The 13749-nt window shown below is 36.7% G+C and overlaps 2 protein-coding genes across 4 annotated transcripts in view; one reads left to right on the top strand and one right to left on the bottom strand.

Moving 5' to 3' along the window:
- Positions 1-998: 998 nt before the first annotated feature.
- Positions 999-4708, bottom strand: LOC105266429 (putative oxidoreductase dhs-27). 3 transcript variants are annotated; one of them, XM_011304581.1, is made up of 5 exons: positions 4600-4708; positions 4426-4479; positions 2989-3519; positions 2543-2845; positions 999-2195 (listed from the first exon to the last, which is right to left on the bottom strand). In XM_011304581.1, the coding sequence occupies exons 3-5, from the start codon at positions 3511-3513 to the stop codon at positions 1800-1802; spliced, it is 1224 nt and encodes a 407-aa protein (XP_011302883.1). In that variant the 5' UTR covers positions 3514-3519; positions 4426-4479; positions 4600-4708; the 3' UTR covers positions 999-1799. The 3 variants fall into 3 exon arrangements, with proteins under 3 accessions (XP_011302883.1, XP_011302880.1, XP_011302881.1); XM_011304578.1 differs by lacking the exon at positions 4426-4479 and having other exon boundaries at positions 4600-4707; XM_011304579.1 differs by lacking the exons at positions 4426-4479; positions 4600-4708 and having other exon boundaries at positions 2989-3713.
- A 1251-nt stretch (positions 4709-5959) lies between these two features.
- Positions 5960-13749, top strand: part of Rpn2 (Regulatory particle non-ATPase 2) — a 19742-nt gene continuing 11952 nt past the window's right edge. Inside the window, exons 1-8 of the mRNA XM_011304571.1 lie at positions 5960-6115; positions 6361-6478; positions 6711-7539; positions 8075-8301; positions 8375-8627; positions 8885-9073; positions 9162-9377; positions 10558-10622. Of these exons, the coding sequence (XP_011302873.1) occupies positions 6091-6115; positions 6361-6478; positions 6711-7539; positions 8075-8301; positions 8375-8627; positions 8885-9073; positions 9162-9377; positions 10558-10622 (1922 nt within the window). The 5' untranslated portion in view covers positions 5960-6090. The remainder of the gene's footprint in view (positions 6116-6360; positions 6479-6710; positions 7540-8074; positions 8302-8374; positions 8628-8884; positions 9074-9161; positions 9378-10557; positions 10623-13749) is intronic.

Below are 13749 nucleotides of genomic sequence, written 5' to 3'. Positions count from 1 at the left end.
TTACTCATGATATTTTTCGTTGATCACAGAGAAGATGAAGAAAACAAACCTCATGTACAATATGCTATAACTTAACAACAAATGATGTGATTCTCTCCATATTCTAATAGGATCAAGAGCCTATTAATATTAATGTTTTAAACGATCATGAATTCTTCTCGTATAATAACTACTTGAAGAAATAAAAAAAACGGGGAAAAAAATCAGTGAAAAATTACGGATTCTACTCAATTGTCATGGAAATTTCAAAACTAATCAATGTTAATAGATACAGCTTTCAAAAGTCTATATTCATTTGGGAAAATTCTGGTATTCCGTCGATTCCTGATGAAGAAAAAGAGATAAACAAACCCCCCCACATACACACATACATGCACCAAATTACACAACAAAACCGCATAGGCGGACTTTGTAGCCTACCTTTATCTGTGCGAATCTCAATAATCATTTGATAAATGATAATTGATGATTAATTATAGATGAATTAATCATCACTTATCATTATTTTGCATTTATTATTCATCTATCTTCCTTGCTTGAAAGAGTAAGGAAGAGAGAAAGAGAGGTAGAGATCGAAAGAGACAGATCAACTGGCGAAAAGAGTTTCACGGGTCTTTCCATCATTTTCGGTCTTACAAATATCCAATGTTGTCATTCCGTGCATACACATAGGGTAAATGGGATGTCACAGCAGTATGGCAACGTATGCGATATATATAGATATAGTGGGCTCTCGGAGTGGAGGTTCTATTGAGGGGTGGAATCGCAAAATCGCGTCTACCTTCTAAAATATAAGGAATGGATGAAAATGTTTTAGATAAAATTTGTTTCATATTTAAGAATAAAAAATATAGAGGAAAAAAAAACTTTTTTCATCGATTAAATTAGAAGTTATCCTTCCTATTTCATACTAATTTTTTTAGATTAAATTATGTTGTTATGAAAATATAATTACTTAGACTTTTAAATATTTTTTACCATCATTTGAAATTGAAAAATAATATTTTTTCCATTTTTTATTGATTTTTTTCTCCTATCATACATTTGAACGGCTGTAGGGGTTAAACGGTACAAAATAGAGATGAAGTGCTTAACATATTTTGTATGGGGGATATTTTGCTCTTCAAATTATATTTGATCCTTTTTTCTGCATCTAGTGCAGTTTCCAAGTTAATCGCGAAAGGCCATTTTTAAGGGTAGTTTTTGATCTTTTTCTCGGAATGCACACACTTAAATCACTTGAAATTACTTGCCCGTTAATCACATGACCAAAACACACATTTCTATATAAAAATCGTTTTGGATCGAAAGAACACATATGTTAGACCTAATTTGCCTGGACTATAGACGGAAAATTGGGAACTTGAATATGGCCGAAAGCTTCCATTCGGGATTACGCAAAAAAAACAAAAAGATTGAAATAAATTTCGGGACGAGCAAAAAAAGAGGACATGAGTTTTTTTCACTCCTTGGAACAACCGATTTAAGATTCATTTGCTTCTATAAACGAATGGAGTAGAAATTATATATTTTTTCGAACGTGTGACCAGAAATTATAGTCCAAAGGAGAAGATCCGGATAGATCCGTGATTTAAAAATAGTCCAGTCCTGAAAAAAAATAGTTCTATTTTTCCGGTCTAATTTCCCAAAACTTTCATTACTAACAAATATTCAACAATTTTATTATTCTACATAAAACGACATTAATCATCTAGCTCTCCCATGTCATTCATTTTGTAATGCATCCTCTACTCGGTAGAGTAGAGTACAGAGTAGAGTCTACTGATCCGTGAGATAATTCAATCTAAGTAACCCCTTTGATCTAATATCGGAAGGATCTTGGCCATGGTTTCCTTGGTCAGTGGATTCTTCAAAAGATCTATCAATGCTTCACCCTTCGTCATTATATCATCCATGGGTTCAACTTCGTCATCCTCTGCTATCATTTTCGGATAGTAGACGAGGGCCGCCATGAGGGCCAAAGCACGACGTTTGTGCATGGATTTTTTCAACTCTTCCAATGTAAGAGTCCTCGCCTTGCAGCCCAGTCTCTTCATTGTGCTTGCCAATCGTTTCAAATATATTTTCAAAAATATATCCTCGTGAGTTAGTTTCAAATTTAACTCAGGAGAAATGCTAAGAAAATAGACAAGATCGAATGCAGGGGACGTCCATGCGCACATCTGATAGTCCACCTGTAATAAAATAGGATATTTAATAACAAGTGCGGAATAGTATATTGTGCATCAAGGGCAGAAAGTCAAAGTTTTCCCACCCAAGGTGCACGTGCTATTTTTTAACATGCCTGCAAAGGAAACTTCGTGTTTTGCCATCTGAAAAATGGGAGGAAAGCCAATACTTTCCGCCCTAGGGTGGAAAGTTGCTCCGAAGGGCGGAAAGTCTTGACTTCGGCTCGTGCTATAATCTGCAATTTCCGAAGAGTATATATCTCAAAAAACTCATCTTTCGAACGAGTTTTAAATCGTTTGACTGAAATTTTTTTCTCAGTGTAGAAATGTCAGATCAATTTGGAATTACTTACGAAACAAGACTCTTGAGTCTTTCCATTTTTGTCACTCTTAAACATGACGTTGTTCATCCAAATATCTCCGTGATTCAGGGTTCTCAGTTCATTCTCATCACATTCATATATTACTTTGAGCTCTTGAATAATTTCTTTTGATTTCTTCCCGAGCTTATCAGATATCGAGACGAACCTCCCATTCTGCCAATCACGGACGCCAGCTCCGATAGATTTCACACCAGATGCAATAAATGTGAAAAATCCTTCAGGCAGATTCGGGCCGATGAAGCCATTCTCAATTTCCGACATACAGCCGGGATTCTGGCAAAATGAATACAGTAAAAATATTCTTTATTATATATATTATATGTACGTCTAGTAGAAATAAATCGGCGACAAAAGACGTTACCCTACTCCTTTATGTAATGGAGACGGAGGAAAAAATGAATTATAATTCAGTTTACCTGCTCCTCCAAATATATCGATCCAGCATGAAAATCTGCCATATTTTCCAGCACTATACTGACGTCGGCTTCATTAAAACCGACTTTACGATTTTTATTCTGGAAGCCAAGTGTCATGAGGTCCTCCATAACGATAACAGATGGATTATTTGAAAAGTAATAGACCTTGGGGCCCAATTTCTTTCCAACAAGTTTCTCAATTTTTGGCACAACTTCCTCCAATATATATCTCTCATTGTGGAAAATTTTTCCCTCACGTATATACCTCAAGGTTTCACCACTGGTCTCCGGCTCTTCTTTCATAATAAGATGCACCTTCTTCTGGTTTTTTTCATTAGGCCTGTCAGATACACCACAAGTGTATCCGAGGGTGAAACGAGTCAAATAACTTAGATAATTCTCCCCTTTCGCAGTTGCTGGTTTTTTCTCTAGTAGGAGAACATCCTGGATCGTTTTATCGCGCATTCCATAGTGCAAAATTTTCTGGAAGAAGATGTCGTTGGGCTCAAGTTGGTCGAGGGCCATGGTATTCTGCAAATGCGAAGAATTGACAGTTCGGATGAGAAAAAACTTCTCTGATCTGCTTTTAAGACTATGAGCGATCGATGGTGACTGAGATGAGAGAAGAGAATTCCTGTGATTTTCAATCGAATGGATTATTTATATGATTGTTACTCGGTTTTGCTTGATCACCCAAGGTTGCTGCATCGACAATAATAATTTACATCCGGCAATTACCTGACACTTTTACAGAGTGGCAAGTGAATTGCATTGATCATCTACTTCACACTCATCATCATGACGATGCAAACAATAAACCAGATATATTTTTTCCTTCTCTTGTAGAACAGCCGCATTAATTGAGTAGGCTTGTGAATAAATTAAAAATTAATGCGAATATTTATACAATCGATATTGTTGCCAAACGTCCTTCTCTTCTAACTCAACCGAATGAATAGTAATTCCCATCGAATACATTAATCTAGACTTAATTTTACTGTGGGTTGACATTGACTCAATATTAAGAGAATTCTGTGCAAGGTGAACTAATCCACAATGAAACCCGTGTTAAACCTCCATTAAGCTCCGACTACGTCCTGACTAAACTTTTACTAAACGCCAAACTCCGATGAAATCCTCTCCCCATTCATGGAAAGGGCAAATTCCGATTATATTTCTATCGCGTGTCTTTCGGACTATTAGAAATGTTATTATTTTTATTATTCTGCATATTTCGAAAGGGCCCATGTTTCCTGGCGTATTATATAGACTACTCGTTGATACACTGTAAAAAAAATGGCATTTGTTGTTTAACTGACGCTAACGATCTCGCAATAGAAATTTGATGATTGTAAAAAGTATCTAGCGCTTTAATTAAAAAAAAAAATTAGATAAAAGTTTTTTATTCTAAATATTTATAAATATTTAATTAGATACTTCTTTCTCGAACGGCTAGATAACGGTTACTAAGTGGTAATTTCCTCCGAACGGCTAAAACACAAAACAGGTAATTTTTACTGAATTATTTTCCCGCGTACGAATTCTTTGAAATAATTATTGGTTTACTTTATTGGAAATTATTGAATTAGCTTGAGGAATTCGTGTACGTACCATTCGTATTTGTTTTTTAGAGCTCCAGAAATAATTTCACTCGTGAAGACTAGATAGGCTCTAAGTCCATGGTATATCTGGTGGAATTCCTTGAAATTGTATTTGATCATACCAATTGAGCGGTTTATATACCCATCTGTGCAGCATAATTTACGGAGCGATTGAAGGATAAGTGAGTGATTGCTACTGAGGACATATGAGCATGGAGTTTTCCGTTTGTCATTGCTCTTCTGTGCAGCGGTGTCACATTTTATTGAGGAATTTTTTCCCACATTTTCTCGTTTTTCATATTTGTTGTGGATTTCTGGGATACCGTGGATTAGATTGATGTGAAAAATTTTATCTGATACATTTTACCCGATGAATCATATATTTCCATAGACGTGCGTCTATTTTTCTAAATTTTTGATCATTTTCGGTGGGAGAAAGGAGAAAAGTTCTTTCACAGCAATGAAACTTTCTGAGATTTTCAGTAATAATAAGACGTGAAAATGGAATATTCGTTCACGGCAATTTTATCAACAGTTTTCAGGAAATTTGTAAAAAAAATTTCAAAAGTTAAAAGATGTGGGCAGCAACTCATTCAAATCTCTTGACGTATTATGAACCCCAAGTAAAAAAATCTTGCGCGTTCAGTAATCATTATGAAGACAAATCATTTTTACGTTCTGGTCCGTAAATTTCAGTTATCATTTGCAACAATCGCGGAATTATATGTTGTACTTACAGTAGTGAGTCATTAGACGAGTAATTTATTTTTATGGAATGAACAAATCGAAACAGCGAATTTAAATTGAAAAACAAATCGTAAAATTTACGAGAAGATTATAAAAAGTTCCATAACTTCAAAGTGTTCGACTTCATTTTAGTAAAATGATCGTTTATTGAATAATTATATTTTTTTTTGCAAATTATCAATTGACGTAAAAAAATATAAAGTTTCTGGTTTGCCATTATTTAATAACTCCCAGAATATTATGATCGGGGAATAACTCAGTAGCGAAATGGTAAACTGAGATAAGTGCATTTTTTTTCGACGCCAGTTTTTAATTAATATCTTGGAATTAAAGGACCATAGCGGATTTTTTATCTAAACATCTTTTATAGAAAAGGATGAGAGCTACAAAAAAGTTATTCACGAGCACATCATTATCTTTCTTCAATATCCAGATATCGGGTAAAAACTAACTCGTTACTTTAACGAAGAGGAGATTATTCTTGGACCTAATGGTGACATTGTTTTATACTGTATGAATGTTTCGTTTGTAATTGGCGCGGATATTTGTACGAGATTTTTTGTACTACCATCTACCATCCGATACGCGTACCCCGTCCTCATGAACGTTTTACTAAATGATGATCGTCCATCCCTAACCTGTGTCAAATCTTGGCAACTGACAACCTAGAATTCCCGTTGTTCACAAGTGCTTCATCAATTGCATTATCTGTGAGACCCCAGAATTCTGTGTCTTTAACGCGAATCCCAGGCCAATGAAGATGAATATTACTTCAGCAGGTAATAATGCCTCGATTATTACAACAAAATGAAGCAATTTGTTTCAGTTATCATTTATTCTGCATGCAAATGCAGAGGATGAGTTGCAGGTTTGGAGGCCCTAACCCCAAAATCCGAGATTAAAAAAATTCTATTATTGGATTAGTTATTTTAATTAATCGCGACTTATCATAATTTACCAGTGATAAACTCCAGAGGGTTTTGTAAAGAAATAGGTTCTAATGATGTATTAATTTTTTTGACAGCCGGCATAATTTCCCTCCTGGAGGAGCCTATGCCGGACCTCAAGGTTTTTGCATTGAAAAAATTGGATCTCATTGTGGATGAATTCTGGCCAGAAATTTCCGAAGCTATCGAGAAAATGTGAGTGTAAATCAAAATGTTCTACTCCAAGATTTTCGTCTCAATTACCTACCCAAATGAATGTCATGATAAATATTGTGTCAGAATCTTTTTTGCGTAGCTAATTGAGATCTACAAATAAGGGTATCATAAAAAGTTCTCCATGTCCCTCGAAGATAATCGAAGTGTTTCGAAGATACTCCCAAAAAACCAAGAACTCGCGGGCAACTTTGAATAAATTTTTTCTTCCCAGTGAAATTCTCCACGAGGACAAGAGTTTCAACCAGCACGAGCTGGCAGCCCTCGTCGCGAGTAAAGTTTATTACCACCTGGGAAGCTTCGAGGACTCCCTGACGTACGCCCTGGGAGCTGGTGAATTATTCGACGTGAACGCGAGGAACGAATACGTGGACACGACGATAGCAAAATGCATCGACTATTATACCCAACAACGAGTGATGGAGGCAGAGGGGAATACTGCAACAGGTTACAAAGGTATTGACCCTAGACTGGAGGGAATCGTAAATCGAATGTTCCAGAGATGCTTGGATGACAACCAATATCGTCAAGCTCTGGGGCTTGCCCTGGAGACGAGACGCATGGACATCTTCGAGGCTTCAATAATGCAATCCGAGGACATCGCTGGAATGCTCTCCTACGCATTCCAGGTTGCCATGAGTCTGATCCAGAATCGAGGCTTCAGGAATACCGTCTTGAGATGCCTTGTGAATCTCTACAGAAATCTAGGAACCCCGGATTACGTTAACATGTGTCAGTGCTTGATTTTTTTGGATGATCCACTGGCTGTGGCTGAACTTCTGGATCGACTCAGCAAGGGATCACAGGATTGCGTCCTAATGGCTTATCAGATTGCCTTCGATCTTTATGAATCAGCTACTCAGCAATTTCTGGGACGAGTTCTCCAGGCATTGAGAGCCACTGCGCCCATTCCCAGTGCTCTCATGGTCAAACCCATTGTTAAACCAACTGTTAAAGCCACTGAAGCCACTGCTGAATCCCCTGTGGTCACCGAAAACTCAAGTCCTGTCGAGGAAAAGGTCGAACGCAGTGTTGAGAGTTTGGTAAATTTCTTTTTTTATTTCATTTACGTGATTATTTGATTTTTAAATGTGAACATCCGACTCCTGGAGACCAACTCGTGAGACGGAATTGATTTCCTGGAGATTCTCTGAATATTCATGCATTCAAATATGAAACAAATACAAATTCCGTCGGTGATTTAATCCAGAGCTGCTTTATTAGGGGTGCTATCTATTTTGTTTGGCTTTCGTTTTTTTTTGCTGGAAGGAAACAACAGGAATTTGAAATTTTCGTGGAAATGGGCGAATCAGGGCTTATTTATTATTTCAAGTGAATCCAGTTCGTCCATTGTCAACAGTGGTAAAAAGAACATAAAGATGATAAATAAATCGATTATTCCCGAATGTAAATTCATTCATTTTAGTACTCAAGACGATTGCTTTCGAAACTTCACTTCACAGATATTTTCTGACTGTTTCAAAATAGGAAAATAAGAAAAGGGAGAAATTGTGATTATGAAGGCAATTTATTTTTTAATCTAAATTAATTTATTTGATTATTAATAAAATTTCACAGACAACTGAAGAACGTGAACAACAGGAGCGTGTGGACGCCTTATCCAGTATTCTAGGTGGTGAAGTGTCAATCGATCTTCACTTGCAATTCCTCATCAGGAGCAATCACACTGACATGCTCATACTGAAGAACACGAAGGATGCTATCAGGGTTTCAATATGTCACACTGCCACTGTCATCGCCAATGCATTCATGCACTCAGGGACCACCAGCGATCAATTCCTGAGGTGAGTGATTAATTTATTCCCCCACACGTGTACCTGATACATATCATCACCATGGAAATGTTTACGAACGCAGAGATAATCTGGAATGGCTGGCCCGAGCAACGAACTGGGCCAAATTGACAGCGACTGCATCCCTCGGGGTGATTCATAGGGGCCATGAGCAGGAAGCACTCGCACTCATGCAATCGTATCTACCTCGTGATACTGGAGCTGGTGCTGGATACTCAGAGGGCGGTGGATTGTATGCTCTTGGTTTAATTCACGCCAATCATGGGGCTACTATCACGGATTATCTCCTTGGACAGCTGAAGGATGCTCAGAATGAGGTATCAGTCAATCGTGACGGGTCAATAGACTATAGGCCAGATTAGAATTATTGAAGAGGCAAATTAATAAATTTTCGGGAAGAATAATTACGAAAATTTTTACAAAAATCTGATTTTTATATCAAACAATTGTTGATTTCACATTTATTCACCTCGACTCGAGGGGCAGATCCACGTTTTTTCAAAGAAACAAGCCGTCAAAAATTGGAGAAACCGAAAAATGAAGGAAAAATTCCAAAGTGGCATTTTGTTCTCAGATGGTTCGTCATGGTGGATGTTTGGGTTTGGGTCTGGCGGCGATGGGGTCCCATCGTCAGGACGTTTACGAGCAGCTGAAATTCAATCTGTACCAGGACGATGCGGTGACAGGAGAGGCTGCTGGAATAGCCATGGGAATGGTGATGCTTGGATCGAAGTCAACTCAGGCAATTGAGGACATGGTTGCTGTAAGAATCTCCTGATTACCCCAATAAAAATGTTATTCCCTTGTTATTTATTCTCATCATGACGTACAAAACCCCTCGTGATCCACAGTACGCCCAGGAGACTCAGCACGAGAAAATTCTACGTGGCCTAGCTGTGGGCATTGCCTTCACGATGTATGGACGCCTTGAGGAAGCTGATCCCCTCGTAACGTCTCTGTGTGCTGACAAGGATCCAATCCTGAGGAGAAGTGGAATGTACACTCTGGCGATGGCATATTGTGGCACTGGAAATAATCAGGCGATTCGAAAACTCCTTCATGTTGCTGTGAGTTTTTTTTCTCGATCAATACTTGACTTGTTTAACTTGGATGACGACACTCAAATGAATTACTTCAGTTTACTTTCGCTTAGCGACTAGTTATTTTATGAAAAAGTTATCCCTTCAGAAATAACTTGTATAGCTTCCATCGTGCAGACACTTCAGTTAATATCGACTATTTTGTTGGAATTTATCTATTTATTGGTATTTTTTGGTGTCTGAAATGACATTTCCTCAATTTTTCTATATTGAGTACCTAAACTAACGAATTCATTCGCCCATTACAGCTGATTAATTATGAATTTGAGTGAAACTTTGACCTTTAACTTTTTATCTCTGAAACTTGATGAAGAATGGAAAAATTCGTAATTGATTGATAGAATAGCCCAATTTGGGAGTAAAATCGTGGAAAGAGACACTTATCCAGACAGTGAGGGACTGAAACCAATCGATATATTGCACACAACTAGATTATTGAGATATTCCAGTAATGGATCCAATAACTCAATCAAGTGTACAAATTCTATTGGCTTTTAGTGCCCTTAAAGCACTTTGAAGATGTTGTCCCACTTTTATCTTTTCTTCCTCTCGTACTTGGCTTCCTCTTCCAATTCCGAAGAGAGGTGATCACTGGCCGAGCGTCCAGTCATCAAAAAACTGATTAGATTCCCTCCAGAATAGCTGAACTGTTACGTGCAATGGGGGGATATAAACCCGAGCATGCAAAATTTCCAATCCGTGTCATTTTTTTTCTTCAATGCACCAGAGACAAAATAATACTCTGGCAATCCCCGCAGAGGACATCAAGTTGTTCGGACATTTCTCTTTTATTGGAATCCACTCAGCGCTCGTAGAAAACATCAGAGATTACATTTAATCCCCATTTGAGCCCAGATTTTAGAATTTTTTATAATAATGGCATTTCAACTATTGAAGTTCACTCTACATTCTCCAGTTTTGTCCGTATAAAAATAAATATCATCAATAAATACAGTAATAGTGAATTGAATAAAATATTTGTATTAAATCATAATTTATAAGTGCTGTTTGTCTCTGGAGAGAGTATTGCGATTAATAAAGCAGAGAAAAATTGCCGGGGGGAAATGATAGGATTGGCTGGAAATAAGTGAACATCTTTAATTATTCAGTTAGAGCTCTCGTCTAATTTGTTGAATTCTTCTTGAAGGTTTCTGACGTTAACGACGATGTGCGTCGTGCTGCAGTGACAGGTCTCGGGTTCCTACTATTCAGGTGAGTAATTATCATAATAAATTGAAATTTGCATGTACAAACTGAATATTCCAAGCTCAAACAATAGTTACCAACTAAAGTACGAAACTCTCAACATCCTCGATTACCTGTTTATTCGTCATTCAGTTTCGTTATCAACTTGAAAAAGTTTTTCAATTATTCATTGGAGGGCGCAGTGAGACTATATTTAAAATCAGGTACACTTGACGGTGAAAACTTGCTGAGGTTCTATTTGAGTTTGGTATAATCAAGAGGCCAATTTGCTGTGCTCGTGAAATGATAAAACTCGGTAGAGGCCATTCAAAACTCTGCGGTCCTTTTTTTCTGGGGAATGAATAGTATAATATTCGTAATTGATGGTTTCTAGTGATTTATTTTCTTTCGGGAACTAGTCATGCTAGCCACTTTGCATGTAAGTGAATCCAATCAGTTCACATTCAATAAGGCTCTCCATGAAAATTAAATACCTGCGCATTTGCGAGAATAACAGAGTTTATTATGGATTTTATTTGGGCAAAATGATTATTTTTCAAAAAATGACACGTGAAATTCGAGGCTCAATCGCCGATAACTCTTGATTCAATCGCTGGAATTGGAACATTAAAATGCTCGGCATTGACAAGAGCTCATTGAAATTTCAAAATTGTATACAGGAATTCCTGTGTATTTACTTCGGAAATCCAAAAAAACTGAACGAAAGTGGAAATTTCTGTAAAACATGAAAATCGCATTTTCACCTTCAAAACGTGATAACTCGTTGAAAAATAATGGGAATCAGATGATTCGCGTATTTTCTTGAAGCTTATTTAATGAGCTGTCAAATGGCCCTTATGGATTTACTTATGGATAGTGACGTCGTTGGGGGTTGATTCTTAATCTTTTCAAATCTTTATTAATGTTTTCCGGCGCTTTTGCAATCTCTCCGACAATTTATGACGTCGTTTATTATCAAGTGATTATGCAGAGTTAAATTAAAGGAAGCAACATTATTATCTACAGTGACAGCTCTAATTGAATCTCATTAATAAGTTGTCGGTGGGAATGGTGTGGTGCCAGGGGCAAAACACCATCGATTCCCATCGGAATTCCGCTGGCCAAAGTGGCGAGAAAGAAAATGCGAATTCATGGGAAACGCTATTGTTTCCGTTTACGGGATATCCCAGTGGACATGAAATAGCAAGTTGATAATTTAACATCCAGAAAACTGCACCGATAATTTAAAAATTCATTTACCAACTGACAAGATTATCCAGAAAATTCACAGAAAAAGAAAAGAACAATTCGATTTAATTAATAAGCAAGTTTTCAGGGAATATGTCTGAATCTAAAGGCGATAACGAAATTTTTGTCAGGACTTTTCTTGTAGACCTCATTACACTCTACAAAGGAGGTTCCGGGAGAAAATTACACTGTGCCGTTTAGATTCCGAGATATCCCTTGGACGCTCAACTAGGAAACAAAACGAATACCCCTTGCCTCTACTCTCCTCAATTTTCCAGAAAAAGTTCTTTAATTCCTATAAAAAGTCCTGTAATTTCAAGTTTCTCTTAAAATTCAAGTAAAACTCCGATTTTTCTTGGATGGAGAACGTAATTCTCATGAATTATCCCAATTTTTTCAACAATTTATTTTATTAAAAAAGGTATATTGAATTGTTAATTAATTATCCGGAGACAATCTCAATACTGTTAACGGGCTTATCCGATAATGATGAATTGTCCGGAAAGCCAGCGTCTAATCCTCATCGATAATTTGGGTAATTAATAGGGTAGAAAAGATTGAACTAATTCCCTGGTATCTCTAATCTCGCGAGTATTCCGTCATCAACTAATGGAAAACGAGTTTTCACCTTGGTAATCTGACATTAACACCTTGGTGGTCACAGCCGCCTGAAAGCATAGTTGCTGGGTTGGAATGGGGTGTGGGTGTGGAACTCTCTGGTGGGGCATGTGGCATTGTGAGCTAAAGTCGGAGAAATAGAGATAGACTTGTAACTACCCAGGTGTTAACAAGCACCGGCTTCCTTGTTTGAGATGAGTCGCAACTTCCTAGATTGGTTCAGCGTAATTCTAATCAGTCCATTAATCCAGATGGAAATATGAATTGAGGATGGTGTTGCCGTTTGGTCGCAATATTGCTAGTTCACATCATTAACACTGCCTCATTATCTGTCGTTTATTTATTTATTTATTTACATCTATTTTAAAACCGTACATTTAATTACTATTCCATCTTGATGATTGTATACCGCATGGATTTTCTTTTCATTTCCTTTCATTTCCTTTCCTTTCATTTTACATTCCAGTTTTTTTAAATTTATTACAGTTTATAAGAATTGTAGGAATTCGATGAAAACCTTGAATATTAATAATTAATCAATTGGGGTATTAATTAGAACGCTATTGTTTTGAATAATTTGAAAAGAAATGTTGAATTGCAATTGTATATTTTGATAAAAGAAAATGAATAATGTAGATTTCATCTGAGGGATCGATATAATAATTTTGCCTCGTTTGTTAAGTGCTCGTACTGTTTTCTGAAATCTATACATCGATTTAATTTCCAGGGAAATACCCATTGAATAAATGACTCAGACATTGTGTCTCGATCTGAAATAATGTTACAGTTACAGAATATTTTCGGCGTCATTTCATTGCGTAATGTTTGTTAGCGTAATATTGCAGTTCGATAGAATGGAGTCTTTCTTTTTTTTCACTCTTTATTATTGTTGTTGTTGATCAGTCGGATGAGTAATTGATGTCGACTGATGGGAATTCATGTTTTTAATCATGAACCTCAAAAAAGCAATATGTATGATGATTGCATTTTCTCGTCTGCGTACAAGTTTAAATTTAGTGAGACCCATCTGGGGTACATCATTCATCGTTTTGATATCGCTCTTTCCGCTGAATTTGACGCTCTACATTTTTTCACAACTTGTGTCATCATTTTTTTCAAAATATTGATGCAACATTTATAAATGCTAAATTCAATTAACAAAGAAATTAATTTCATCAAAATATTGCAATTCTTTAAGGCCCGGATGGACTGTCTGGAAAAGATAATTTACTCCAAAATTGGGACTTCTAATTACTCCGTCAATTAATCGTTTTTTCCGATAATTGTT

Source organism: Fopius arisanus, unplaced genomic scaffold (assembly GCF_000806365.1).
Source record: "Fopius arisanus strain USDA-PBARC FA_bdor unplaced genomic scaffold, ASM80636v1 scaffold00038, whole genome shotgun sequence".
In the NCBI taxonomy this organism is placed as follows: Eukaryota; Metazoa; Arthropoda; class Insecta; order Hymenoptera; family Braconidae; genus Fopius; species Fopius arisanus.
Note: the sequence above shows the minus strand (reverse complement) of the source record. Positions and strands in the feature narration are given on the sequence as shown.